At 34.1% G+C, this 13,711-nt stretch overlaps 2 protein-coding genes across 2 annotated transcripts; one reads left to right on the top strand and one right to left on the bottom strand.

Moving 5' to 3' along the window:
• Positions 1–446: 446 nt before the first annotated feature.
• Positions 447–5,728, top strand: LOC139867532 (tryptophan aminotransferase-related protein 2-like). Its single transcript, XM_071855894.1, has 5 exons — positions 447–769; positions 3,421–3,724; positions 4,759–5,039; positions 5,149–5,450; positions 5,537–5,728. Exons 1-5 carry the CDS (start codon positions 447–449, stop codon positions 5,719–5,721), a joined length of 1,395 nt encoding a protein of 464 aa, XP_071711995.1. The 3' UTR covers positions 5,722–5,728.
• Positions 5,729–6,057: 329 nt separating this feature from the next.
• On the bottom strand, positions 6,058–9,503 carry LOC139866139 (AP-1 complex subunit mu-2-like). Its single transcript, XM_071854272.1, has 11 exons — positions 9,217–9,503; positions 8,506–8,652; positions 7,893–7,955; positions 7,602–7,778; positions 7,417–7,520; positions 7,205–7,309; positions 7,016–7,112; positions 6,827–6,924; positions 6,504–6,645; positions 6,297–6,419; positions 6,058–6,197 (listed from the first exon to the last, which is right to left on the bottom strand). The coding sequence occupies exons 1-11, from the start codon at positions 9,343–9,345 to the stop codon at positions 6,099–6,101; spliced, it is 1,284 nt and encodes a 427-aa protein (XP_071710373.1). The 5' UTR covers positions 9,346–9,503; the 3' UTR covers positions 6,058–6,098.
• Positions 9,504–13,711: the final 4,208 nt, after the last annotated feature.

The raw sequence follows: 13,711 nt of genomic DNA, 5'->3' as shown, positions 1-13,711 counted from the left end.
GAAACAGTCTTTTCCATCCCATATTTCCATTCCCAATGATTCTCACACACACTTTTTTGATACTCACACACCAATGGAGTATTATTAGAAGAGTAAAAGATTAAAATAAGTGTGTGAGGATCAAAAAAGTGTGTGTGAGAATCATCCCCATTTCTCTTCTTCCTTTTCATTCATTTTATATATTTATATATTATACATTTGCTTTAATTTTTTAATTAATTAATTAAATTAATGTTTTATGTGCTTCTACGTTTATCTAATCCATATTCCATATATTCATTAATTCACTACAACAACAAACCCCATATTCTCTCCAATTTCGATACATATATACTTGCTTTAATATACTCGCCCTTAAAATGCCACTCTTCTTCTAGTCCAGATTCATCATCTTTCAAGTTTTACTAATTCTGTTTCAGATAGATTTACATCTTTTGTGTTAAGAGATGGCGGATTACGTGTTTTTACTGAAAAATATTTTGGTAGTATCACTAGCAGTGAATATGTGTTTGATTTTGAAAATAAGCTATTATTTTGATGATGACGTAGAAACCCTAACATCTAAACGGGGGAGTCATATGAATCACGAGCTTTATCTAAACGGTGACAAAAACAATTGTTTTAACGGCGTTAACCAGAAAAATAACAGAAGAGCTGAAGTGGATGCGCATGTTAGCAAAACGACTACAACAAAGGTGCTTCCAAAAACGACATCGTCGTCTCCTGCTGCTCCGGATGACGGAGAAGGAGTTGTCATCAATCTTGATCAGTAAGTACTTTTAGTACTCTGCCCGATTTAATATCATATTAAGATTAAGATTAAGATTAATTTAATTTATAATCCATAATCAACGATTAATTACTTTGGTGATTAGTTATAACTATATTACCTAATGATGGTTAACAAATTTGGAAATGAAATCTCCAATAAACGTTAAAGAGCAATGAGAGTAATCCTTTGTGCTGTTACAGACTCATTTCATACAGTTTAATCCTCAAAAATATATCTATATATAGAATCTATATCTATATCTATGGTTACAGTATTTATCAAAACTGGTGAATGGTGTCATACAGATATAGCATATTTAATTATTTTACTGTTGATATCTTTTTTACCTACCCAAAATATATACTCCAGTTTACTGTATAATTAGTTTATACATTTTATATTTTTTTTCACGGCACAATCTATCTATATTCTAAAAATGCACTACATCATTTCTAACTTAATCGATTTTTAATACAAAAAAATTAATAATTATTTTTCTCTAAGTTTTCTTTTAGTGTCTTTTAATTTTATAAGTTAATAAGTTAATGTCATAAACTATTAAAACCCTCTATACATTTTTAAAAAACCAATAGAATACGCTATTTAATAGATGTCATCTTTTAATGTGTAATGTGTATTATGTGTATACTAATGATGATTAAGATCACTAACAAATTTTTTTTTTTTAATAAATGGTAGATAATTTTAAAATAAGCGACTTAATAGCAACATAATCAATCAATATAATTAAATAATACGGAGTAGTATGTTAAACAGTTATCCACTGTTCATTCATTTAAAACTAAAATTGATTTTGAAAAGGATTTTAAATTGGTCCTACATGTCCATCAACTCTAATTCAGTTATAAAGACCGGTTGAAAACTGGACTGAAATAAGTTTAAGCCTGAAGTCAATAGGTTTTAGTCGAAAACCAATTAAATAATTGAAACTGATGTTAAAAAGGTTTAATATGGATGAGGTTTTAGTGTCTAGGGATGCAGTTTAATTGAGTTATTTCGTTAGTGTTTCTTAAATGTGACTTTTTAAGGTTTCAATTAGATGTTAAAAAGACTAAAATCAGTACTGAAATTACTCCTAATTTAGTTACGTGGACGTTTGAAGTTTTGAAACAATAGAATAGAAAAACGACTATACGCTAATATACGCCAAATGATGATTTTAGTTATTTACGAATCGAGATATAAGACAGAGACAATACGGGGTTTTGAATATGTTACGGTTTGGGGGAGCCACTCCGTTTTACTTCCCATTCTCGGGTCTACCGTTTTGTGCTAACGTGCACTACGGGTTCTTGTGCACATTGTCTTCTTGCTTTCTTTTTTGCTCTAGCTACTAGTACATCTTTTTAATTTATTTTTGTGTTTTGTATATTTTTTTTAATATCCATTTCCAATTTATATTTTATTACCGCCACCACCACGTACAGTAGCACCATCACTCATTTCCATTGCTTCGGTGTCTTTTTTGCTTTCTTACCTCACCTTGATTCTTTTCTAAATATATTAATCATCATGGTACAAAGTAATATATACGGAGTTTTTATTTTTTAGTGACAGAATTAAAAAGAATAATGGCATTTGCAATCTTGCATGATTCTAAAGTTAGCTGTTTATTACTCGTTAACCAAATCTACTACTATCAACTATGGTCTACATCTATTCATTCTCGGGTCTACCCGTTTTAGAGAATAACATATATATTAAATAATTCAAATTAATTATTTTAGTTTTATGGGAAGACACAAGCAAATTGTTAATATTTATTAAAAATAAGAAGTTACTATATATGTTAGTCCCGTGGCTAATGCAATTTCTCATGCATATTATATAAGACCACTGTTAACCGTAACGTCAAAGGCAGATGTGGTGAGGTGGTAAGGTCAAGATGTGAAATTTTTTAATGAGGAGTGTTAAAAATTTGAGGGTTAAATTTGTGATAAGTGATGTGGTAAAATACTATTGGTAATTTGGTATAAAATATACTAATTAATAATATATAAATATTAATGCTGAAATTTGATTAGTCCCTACATCCCTGACGCGTAACTTTTTTCCCGTCATTTTTATGACTGACGACCCAGGGGCGTCAGGGCGTCAAATTTTATGCCAAATCACATGCCAGGTCATATTTGGGGGCGTCAAATTTTGAATTTGACTCCAGGTTAATGGTGGTCTAAATATATGCATTATAAAATTATTAGATTAATATAAACGAATTAGGTTTTCTATTCAGACTAGATAGAGCGGGGTATTTTTACTCAAATGTACGTTGTCTAATCAAGTTACTCATAACAGTTTATCTTTTTATCCGAGTTGAAATAACCAAGTTTGGATCGTATGATTGAGTTTAGATTGGCTTGATGGTGGGCTGGTGGCACACTTCCACCTTGGACATAGATGTAGCTAGTAGACAAAATCTGCCCAAAATACCTAACTCCATACAATATTGAAACCTTCATGCTTGCATATGTTGTTTTCCATTTTAGTTTACTATATTATTAAGTTCACATTAGGATCTTTACACATGTTAACACCTCAAGCCTTACCAGAATCCTATCTCCATATACTGACCAAATATTATTAATTAATTATTATCTTAAATGTGTAACGTTTTCATAATAAAACAGTGGCGACCCGACAATGTACGAGAACTTTTGGAAGCAAAAGGGTGAAGAAACAACTGTTGTGACCTCTAGTTGGCAGTACATAAGTTACTTTTCGGATCTAAAAAATGTTTGCTGGTTTTTGGAGCCTGAACTCGTGAGTTCAATCACGAGAATTCATAAAGTAGTCGGCAATGCAATTACAGAGGGTCGGCACATTGTGGTGGGAACGGGTTCTTCACAACTTTATCAGGCTGCACTTTTTGCGCTTTCACCTTCCGATGCGCCAGGGCCTATGAGTGTGGTGTCGGCTGCACCATTTTATTCGGTAAACCCTTACTAAACGTACAAGTTACAACCATTCGACCATTAATACAGTTATTAAAGTCAGACATGCATGCATTATCTGCTATATGCATAATTTACTCCTTAACTTACAAAATCATTCGACTATATATGCAGTTATTGAAGTCAACCATGCATGATGCATCATTTACTATATGCATACTTTTCTGCAAGTATCATCTGATCACTTGTTGTGAAAGCAAAGTTTCACTGATTTTTAAATATTCAGTGTGTAATTAAAGTATTGATAAGGTTTCAATTACTAAATTCATATTGATTAATGTTGTGTTTGCATGTGTAGTTGTCCAGTAGGACATGTGTTTAGGTGACTTACACGTGGGTCACTTGAAGCATTTAGTGATTCCTTCATTCCAAACTACTTAGAATACAAGCTATCTACAATGAGTAATTAGAAAACACTTGCATTGGGAAGACAATTTACTTAAGAAGTCAACTGATTAATTTCTCAACTTAAATGACTACTTAGAATACAAGGTATCTACAATTAGTAATTAGAAAACACTTGCAATGGAAAGACAATGACAATTTGACTTAAGAAGTCAACTTATTAATTTCCCAACAAATGACTACTCAGAATACAAGCTATCTACAATGATTGTGGTTTATTCATGATTGTAAAAGTCCCCCGACTAGATCGAATAGTCCCCGATTAGTCGAGATTTTGAAGTAGTCAGACTAACCCCCCACTAGTCGGGATTTCGTATCTGTCCGACTAATCCTCAATTAGACTCCGACTAGGCTGATTTACGGTCAAAACTTTCAAAAGTCTACTTTAGTCGGTCAAAATCGGATTTATCAGTTCAAAGTAAGATTTTTTTGGTCAAAGTAGGTCATATACAATCAGAGTCAAAGTAGGTCAACGTTTGACTAGTGTGGACTAACGGCTTTTACAAACTTGGGTTTATCTAATATGATCATAGTCTAATGCACACATGAGTTGACAAATAAGTATGTGGTTAATTTTGACTTTGACTAACTTATTACGTTGCTTTGCAGTCCTATCCATTGATGACTGACTACTTGAAATCAGGGCTACACAAATGGGCAGGTGATGGGAGTGACTTAAACAAGGAAGAGCCATACATTGAATTAGTGACATCTCCTAATAACCCTGATGGATTTACAAGACAAGACGTAGTAAAAGGAAATAAAGGGATTTTGATTCATGATCTTGCTTACTACTGGCCACAATATACACCTATTTCATCTCCAGCAGATAATGATATAATGCTCTTCACTGTCTCCAAAAGCACGGGCCATGCCGGTACCCGTATCGGGTAAAATTTAATATCAATCACCATCAATGCAATCAATCCTTAGAAGTCTTATTGACCTTAATAATTAAACTCTACTTATGCTTATTGGATTTACATTGATATCGTGCAGTTGGGCTTTGGTGAAAGATAGAGCGATTGCTAAGAAAATGACAACGTTTATAGAGATCAACACCATTGGTGTGTCGAAAGAGTCACAGATACGAGCCGCAAAGATTTTGCAAGCCGTCTCTGATAGTTGTGAACAAGCAAACGAGAAAGAAGCTGAAAGTTTCTTCAATTATAGCTACAGAATCATGGAAGAAAGATGGAAGAAAATTAGAGAAGCTGTGAATAAGACACATCTTTTCAGTTTGCCCAATTTTACACAAGAAACATGTTCTTTCAGTGGTCGGACTTTCGGACAGCTTCCTGGTAATTCCATACGATACATGTTTTATACTTTTATGATTATCATTTAAATTTTAAACATACTGACTACACATACATTGTTCGTATAGCATTTGCTTGGTTAAAATGTGAGGGAGAAGTTGACGATTGTGAAAGCTTACTTAGGAAGCATAAGATATGGACCAGAGGTGGGAAGCATTTTGGGGCTAGCACGAAATACGTGAGGATCAGTATGCTGAGTCAAGATATTGAGTTTGAGATCTTAACTCGGAGGCTGCCTAAAATTATCTCTTAAATCTCAAAGTTGTCTTTTCTTTTGTACGCGTTAGCCTTAGGCCGGTGTAAAAAAGATGTTTTTTTTTTCCTTTCTGTTTCTGGTTTTGTTTATCTAGGTGATGTTTTATGTAACTATTTGGGTCGTTGTTCTTGACAAGACATGAGTAACATCAATGATCTAAATAACTGAAAACTTAACGTATGGTCTTACTATATTTATTGAAATCAAACTTCCGCAAAACCAATCTGACTTGACTCCTGCAAAAAAAATGGCAGCTGTAAACCAGAAGAAAGTAAGGAGTTCAAACTGCCATTACATAAAATAAAACCTGAAATGTTCCAAACCTTAAATGTTATAAAATGATGAATGTAAGAACCAATTGCTGAAGGAGATAATTACGTTATTCGTATTTCATATTCCCCAGCCGTTGTTATATATCTCACCCATGGAATCGTTTGGTATCCACTTTTTTCAATAATCTTTAGATAACGAACCTGAAAGAACAACTTAGATCAGGGTTCAATTGCTGCCTTAGTTATATAACGAGTTTTATTCATTAAGTACTATTTTATTCCACTTTTAAAAGTGTATACCTGAATACCAGAAACGGTGAAATATGGGATGTCAAACTTTACACGTATTGGAGCCTTTCGGTCAGGAGTTGCATCTTCTGAAGTTACACTGGGAAGAGTAAATTCTGCCCTTAACATGTATTCCTGCAACCATTGTTATTCAATTAGCAATAAAGCCAATCACTTTACAATAATAAAAACCGAAAATTCTTCATATTTATTACTAACCTTATTACCAGGGAAGGATCTGATCCGCCACACAAGCGATTCATGTTCGGGTGCATATGAAGCAGATCCCATTGTTGCCCGAACAATGGGTTTAGTAGCATCAGAAGGCACGGGTATGTGAATTTGAACATTTGTTGCCGTGCTGTATCAAGAAAATCACCAAAAACTAAATGACAATATATTATACTCCCGTATATATATACTATATACTATATACTAATAGTGGGCAACTGATGAACAGCAACATCTTTTGACGTCATGTTGACGTCAACATGACGTCATCATTTATTTTTTTGATATATGTAGTAAGAGAGTAGGTATACCTTCGTTCCTTGAATTGGCTGCGAGCTTTAATCAGCATTTCAATTCTGCTTCTTGCATGCTTTTCAATCAAAGCCTCAACCCAAATGAGAGGTTTTACCTAAGGAACATGGAATGTAGTAAATTACATCTAAAAAAAATACTCGCGTATATAATCAAAAAAGATAAAAATTCTTTAAATTGAATACAACCTGAGTACCGAGTCTGTACGTCATCAGATCAAATGATCCATCAGGAGGTATAAATGATATTGTGCGGTCATTTTCAAATCTTGCCAGGCGTACACACCTATTCGGAACAATAAACTAAGAAAGCTCAACAAGATAATGCTGTTAGCACGGTTAGGAAGCAAACAAAGGCATCAAGTTTGAAGTGCTTACTGATGAAATCGGATGTCACCCAAATCAATTGTTTTCCCTCTTGTTCCGCCTTGAGCTTCGAACAGAACTCTATCATTTAGCCCAAGCTTACACTCAGGCATGCCACTATATGAGAGATATTTTATCAATAACAAGCTCAAATTTAGCACAAAAGTTCATTATAATTTATGCACCCTAGAATTGTACAAAATTAGTATAGTTTACAGTAGCACCTCAAATATGTTCTCATCTTTAGTTCCCCAACAACATCTGAGCGGAGTATTTGGCCGCTGCTGTTGACCATTGTGTTAACAGATTCGACCACATCAAGAAAAACCTGATAGATAATACTGCAATAGTGATATCTGTAGCTCAACATAATCATAATCATCAAAGTAAAAATGAGAGAGATACATACTTCATTCTTCTTGTAATATAACCCTTCATTTCGCCATGAGACCGCATTGGTGACAGCCATTGGCGGCCGCTGTGTAGTTTCCATCTTATATGCATCTGTCTTTATAAACTCACTTAGAATCATAGCTTCGGTATATTGAGGGTAACCGAAATCCATCACCTCATCAAGTAATTCATGCTGCCATGTTTTACAAAGCACAGATTTAAGTAATAAACAATAATTAGCTGTATAAGGGCGTCTTTAGATCAGCTTATTTTATGTCCAATACATAATAATGATATTTATTCTTACAACTACAACAAAGTTATCTCGAAGAGATTCCTCTTCAAACTCTTGAAAGTAATGATGGAAAACCTGCATATTGCGCATTGAGAATGAAATTTGTTAGAAATAGGGTATGATTTGACTGTCCAGAGTGATTCTTGAATCGTGTATTCACTTTCTCTATAAAATGATTGCCTTGGTTTCACGAAATCTATAGAGGGATAAGACAAGAACACAATTTGTGTTTTTGCCAATAAAATCACAAATCAGATTATCAAAGAGAATGTGTTACACGAAATGGGCAGCCCCGCGGGGGTATTGCCCCTCGACCCCTGCCCACTCTCCTGGGAGCGGGACCCCAGCCAGGGGTGCTGCCTCTTGGACCCCGCAAGGAAGCGCAACCCCCTTGACCCCAGCTTTTTCGTCGCATTATCGAGTCAATCTTACGGGCGTGCACTCCGCACACTCCAAACCCGTTAATAAGTATAACTCAATAACCCTTGGTTACACGTAAATCGCAACTACCTAAAATGATTGTTGGATGACACTAAAATCACCAACAATTACATTAAGATATACAGAAGCAACATGTTACAATTCGTATACAGGAACTATAAAACAATGAATATCGAGTACTCACACCAGCTAATCGATGGAGAAAAACAAAGAGACTGCCAACATTGCAGTTTTGCCTTGATGCTATCATGAGATAGACATTGTTGTGTTGAATGAACATATACGAGATACCTTTGTCAATGATCACTGGACCATGAGTCTCTATATCGCCCTAGTAATATATGATTACATAGTATTAGTGCATATTTGAATACAATATTACCATCTATATATATAGTTGTGTGTATAATCTCAGCACAATTTTCAAACCTAACTCAGAATTATATTGCAGGTATTAAATATTCAATGATTTCTATTATGTTCAACTGACATCGTAGCTCTGAATACATGGGATGGCATTTGTATTGAAGATGTGGAAACTTCTATGGATGCCACATCAGCAAAATGAGATACCGTTATCGAATTGAATACATACAATAGCAACAATTGCAAGTCTGATACTTACAGATTTTAGATATTGATAAATACAATGGAGATTTTATTGAAGTTCAACACTTATAGTAGAATATTATGTAAGAATTTAATAGACTATCATAAATTTAACCTAAAACATTTTTTCAATAAAATAATTTTGAAAACAGAGTATAACGTAATGAATTCAAAATTGATAACCTATAAACCGTAATTATTCAAAATTGAATGAAACTATATGCAGAAACTGATTAACTGAACATGATCATATGAACATAAAAAATATAATATAATCTATGATTACCTCTTTCTCGAGGAGTTTGGTGAAGAAATTTTCAGCTTGAACCGAAGAAACGTCACTGCGATAATGACGAGAGATCAAACATCGTCCTTTAATATCGAGGATGAATAGCGCGGAAGCGGCACCGGCCATTGTTTTCTGCAATTGAGCGAACGATGAGATCGAGATTAGCTGAAATCATGTGAAGATGATGAATAATTGTGTAATTGATGAGATTTAGGAATGTTTGTTGCCAATTGATTGATATGATTAAAAGCAAAACATTGATGTGATCATTTGAAATGGTTCGATTTTGCATTCTGCAGTGATGGTAGAAAATTAGCTAGTTATATTCGAGTTTTAACTTCTGGGCTAATACTTACAAGTTATGGTCCACCAAAAGCCCGGGTCAAATAGTAGTTATTTTAAGATGTTTTTATCTGAAGGTGTGCAAAACATGTCTGTAAAGAAGTATAGGGAAAAACAAAAGAACCTACACATGGCGTTCTTAGACTTGGAAAAGGCTTATGACTGTGTCCCGCGCGAGTTGATTTGGAAGACTCTTAATGTTAGGGGTGTCCCAAGTAGATATATAAGAACTTTCAGAGATATGTACGAGGGAGAGAAGACTCGTGTACGTACGGCGGTAGAAAACACTGAGTTTTTTCCGGTAGAGGTAAGTTTACATTAGGGATCGGCCCTTAGCCCATATCTATTCGCTTTGATCCTAGACGAACTAACTCAAAGGATACAAGATAACATCTCATGGTGCCTAATATTCGCCGACGATATTGTATTAGTTTCAGATTCCCAGGATGAGCTTAACAGAAGGCTAGAGCAATAGAGGATCGCCCTAGAATCAAATGGCCTACGGATTAGCTTCGGAGTACCTTAGATGCGATTTCAAGACGGTCGAAAAGGAACAAGAGGATATAGTGGATGTCCGAAATGGGGATCAGATTTTACCTCCACAAGAGTCCTTTAGATATTTAGGCTCGATGCTTCACAAATCGAGAAGGATAGATGAGGACGTGACACATCGTATACGGGTAGGACGGTTGAAGTGGAGGGCAGCGAAAGGGGTGTTGTGCGACAAGAAGGTACCCCTTAAATTGAAAGGAAAATTCTACAAGGTGGCAATCAGACCAGCCATGTTGTACGGCTCAGAGTGTTGGCCAACGACGAAAGCCCAAGAGAGGAGGATGGAGGTGGCAGAAATGAGGATGCTTAGGTGGACGAGTGGTAAGACCATGCTAGATATGATACCAAATGGAGTTTTTAGGGAGAACTTGAAAGTTGGGGACATAACTAACAAGCTGAAGGGAGGACGATGTGATGACCCGTCCAAATCCATTTGGACGAATACATCATTCATCGATTTTACAGTGAGGTACTGACCTCTACATGATACGTTTTGTAAACATTGCATTCTTTTGAAAAGGCACACCATAAATGAATATCAAATTCCAAGGTTTTTGACGTCTGATGATTTCTACATATAGACAATCGCCGTAAATAATAGTTTACAATACTACATCCGTTGATAATGCAGTCAAAATAAGATACATGGCGATGATTTTGTGAATGCAACGTTTTCTTGAATAAAGCATGTATGACTCCATGCACATAGCTTGTATCACATATAAGCAAACAGCGGAAGACTTCAAGAAACCTGAGAATAAACATGCTTAAAAGTGTCAACACAAAGGTTGGTGAGTTCATAGTTTTAATGTTGCGCATAATCAGTATATAAAGGTGGATCACAAGATTTCAGTTGTTTCATCCAGAAACGTTTATCAAAATATTCTACAAGATTGAGCACCCTGGTAACTAAACTTTAACGTTATAATAAGTACCCCTGTTTTAACATACATGCAACCAACATGTACAATACACGCAAATCAACGTGTACTAAACTCAAATAGCATACGTCCGCTTTATAGTTCAGGCTAGGGTCTCTATACCTGGAACGGACGGGGATGTCAAGCCCTATGGATCCATATATAACTACTCGCGCCCACCAGTTCTTATAACCGACAGTTAATAGTTACCAAAGTTAAGGGATTTTTGGTTCAAACTCGGTGTAGAATTTAGTATGTACTTGTGTCCATTGTGTTTAAAATAAAGTGCATGTATTCTCAGCCCAAAAATATATATTGCAAAAGCAATTAAAAAGGGAGCAAATGAAACTCACCTTAGCAGCATATAAGGTCATTCACCGAAATGTGACCGAAACTCAGAATGCAAAATAACCGTAGATCTCAACCTAGAGAACATATGTTGGTCAATACATGTCTAACAAGCTAGGTCGGGTCATAGTGTATCACAGTCCTAATGCTCGAGACCGACATGCAAAAGTTAACAAAAGTCATCTCAAAAAGTCAGCTTTGACAATGGTTTAACAAAACGAGACGTGTCTTATATAAGAATTCATTTACTCGACTAATAACATTTGAAAGTCCAATTTATCAATCTTATAAACAAGTTGTTTAAATATCAATTGCATATTCAAAAACAATTTTAATTAATATTAATCATAATTCACTTGATCATAACTTTTAATCCGTTCTTCGAAAACACACGATTTCTAAATGAAAAGTTATTAATTTTTCGACAGTTTTCCAATGACATGCATATCATATACCTTATATCAATAACATATGTATCAAATTCGTGATTCATCATAAACTATCTAACGATAAAATTAAAGCATACAAGTATGCATAAACATATATACTCGAGCACTAGACATGGATACACTATTAATATATAAAAGATAAGATATGGATGTTCACGTATCAATATTGTGATTCAACATTGTAGGAAAGTACGTAGACGCAACGGAGATGATAAACACTATGTTTGACTTGCGAACAATACCCATGAACATTACCCATAACCTCCATAGTTATAACCCATAGTTTCTTTAGCTCTATCCCGCTCATAAAACCCGTATGAAATAACTCAAACATACCCTCTTCGTAGTATTTTATGTCATAATAATAATATTAATACTAATACTACTAATAATATATTTGGATTAATAATAATAATTAATAATAAAATAAATAAAATAAATACGGAGTAATATGAAGATCAGAGGAAGAGATTGAAATGTGCAACAAATGAACCGAATTCGTCGAACTTTATAGACTTGTGCCACCAAACCCCACCATGCAATCGCATGGTTTCGAAGGGCATTGGCCATGCGATCGCATGACCCTAGTGTCCAGCTCACAATCGTTTAACTTTTAGCTCGTCGACATATTATTCACTGCAGCAAAGCCGTTTTTTACTGTAGCAAATAGTGATTTTCGTAAACATTGTAGCAAAATGATTTTTACTGTAGCAAATAGTGATTTTCAAAAACAGTGTAGCAAAATGATTTTTACTGTACCAAATAGTGATTTTCAAAAACACTGTAGCAAATTAGTGTTTTACTTGTTCATCTTAAACGTTTTAGTTAACTTATCTAAATATCAATCGAATTAATAAACGAATGTTACTATCGTTTAATAAATAACTTGAAATTATATATATGTATATATCTTTATTTAATATACATAAATCAGTTTTTAAATACACATTGCAAGTTATTTATAATTAATTTTAATAATTAATATTCCAACTTATTGTATATATATATATATATATATATATATATATATATATATATATATATATATATTTACAAATAGAGGTTCGTGAATCGTCGGTCAATAGTCAAAGGTTAACTGAATATATAACATTAGTTCAAAAATTTTGAGAATCAATATTACAGACTTTGCTTATCTTGTCGAAATTATATAAAGATTAAGTTTTAAATTTGGTCAGAAATTTTCGGGTTGTCACAGACGACTTAGATGGTTTGGGCATGTTATGAGGCGCCCACCTTTAGCCCCGGTTAGGAGAGTCGAGACACTCGTTGTTGGGGGCGTAAGGAGAAGGGGTAGACTTAGACGTAGGTTGGAGGATAGATTGAAGCTTGACATGAAGGAGCTTCTACTGACGGAGGACATGACTTCTGATAGGAACCTGTGGAGGAGTAGAATTAGTGTAATTGAGTAGGACTTTTTTTTTAGGCATATTAGAACTATAATACAGGCGCTAGAGCCATATATATTTATTTTACAACTATATATATAACTACAACTATATATTATATATTATATAGCTACACTACATAATTTATATATATATATATATATATATATATATATATATATACGTATAGATTTTTGTACCTATGTTTATATGTATACGTGTATATGCCTCTGTATTTATGTGTATTTATTTAGGTTATATATAGGTTCTCGTGTATATGTTTGTATCTGTATATGTATGTATCTAAGTGCATGTATCTAAGTGTATATATGTATGCATGTATCTGTACTTAGGTATATATACCTATGTGTAACATCCCGCCTTTTTCCGTTTTCTTTTCCGTTATACTAATTTAAACTCCGTTATATTTCTATAACATCTCCCGTTAATACGCGTTTTAAAATATTCCGTTTAG

This window comes from Rutidosis leptorrhynchoides, chromosome 9 (genome assembly GCF_046630445.1).
Source record: "Rutidosis leptorrhynchoides isolate AG116_Rl617_1_P2 chromosome 9, CSIRO_AGI_Rlap_v1, whole genome shotgun sequence".
Taxonomy (NCBI): Eukaryota; Viridiplantae; Streptophyta; class Magnoliopsida; order Asterales; family Asteraceae; genus Rutidosis; species Rutidosis leptorrhynchoides.
The sequence above is the reverse complement of the archived record's forward strand: the minus strand, read 5'-3'. Positions and strand labels throughout refer to the sequence as shown.

Coding starts and splice junctions, on each gene's coding strand:
- LOC139867532 (XM_071855894.1), top strand. CDS start 447: ATGGCGGATTACGTGTTTTTACTGAAAAATATTTTGGTAGTATCACTA. Junction 3,725..4,758: donor CGGCTGCACCATTTTATTCG/GTAAACCCTTAC, acceptor GTTGCTTTGCAG/TCCTATCCATTGATGACTGA. Junction 5,451..5,536: donor GACTTTCGGACAGCTTCCTG/GTAATTCCATAC, acceptor TTGTTCGTATAG/CATTTGCTTGGTTAAAATGT.
- LOC139866139 (XM_071854272.1), bottom strand. CDS start 9,345: ATGGCCGGTGCCGCTTCCGCGCTATTCATCCTCGATATTAAAGGACGA. Junction 6,646..6,826: donor AGCCAATTCAAGGAACGAAG/GTATACCTACTC, acceptor TTCTTGATACAG/CACGGCAACAAATGTTCAAA. Junction 6,198..6,296: donor TCACCGTTTCTGGTATTCAG/GTATACACTTTT, acceptor TTGTTCTTTCAG/GTTCGTTATCTAAAGATTAT.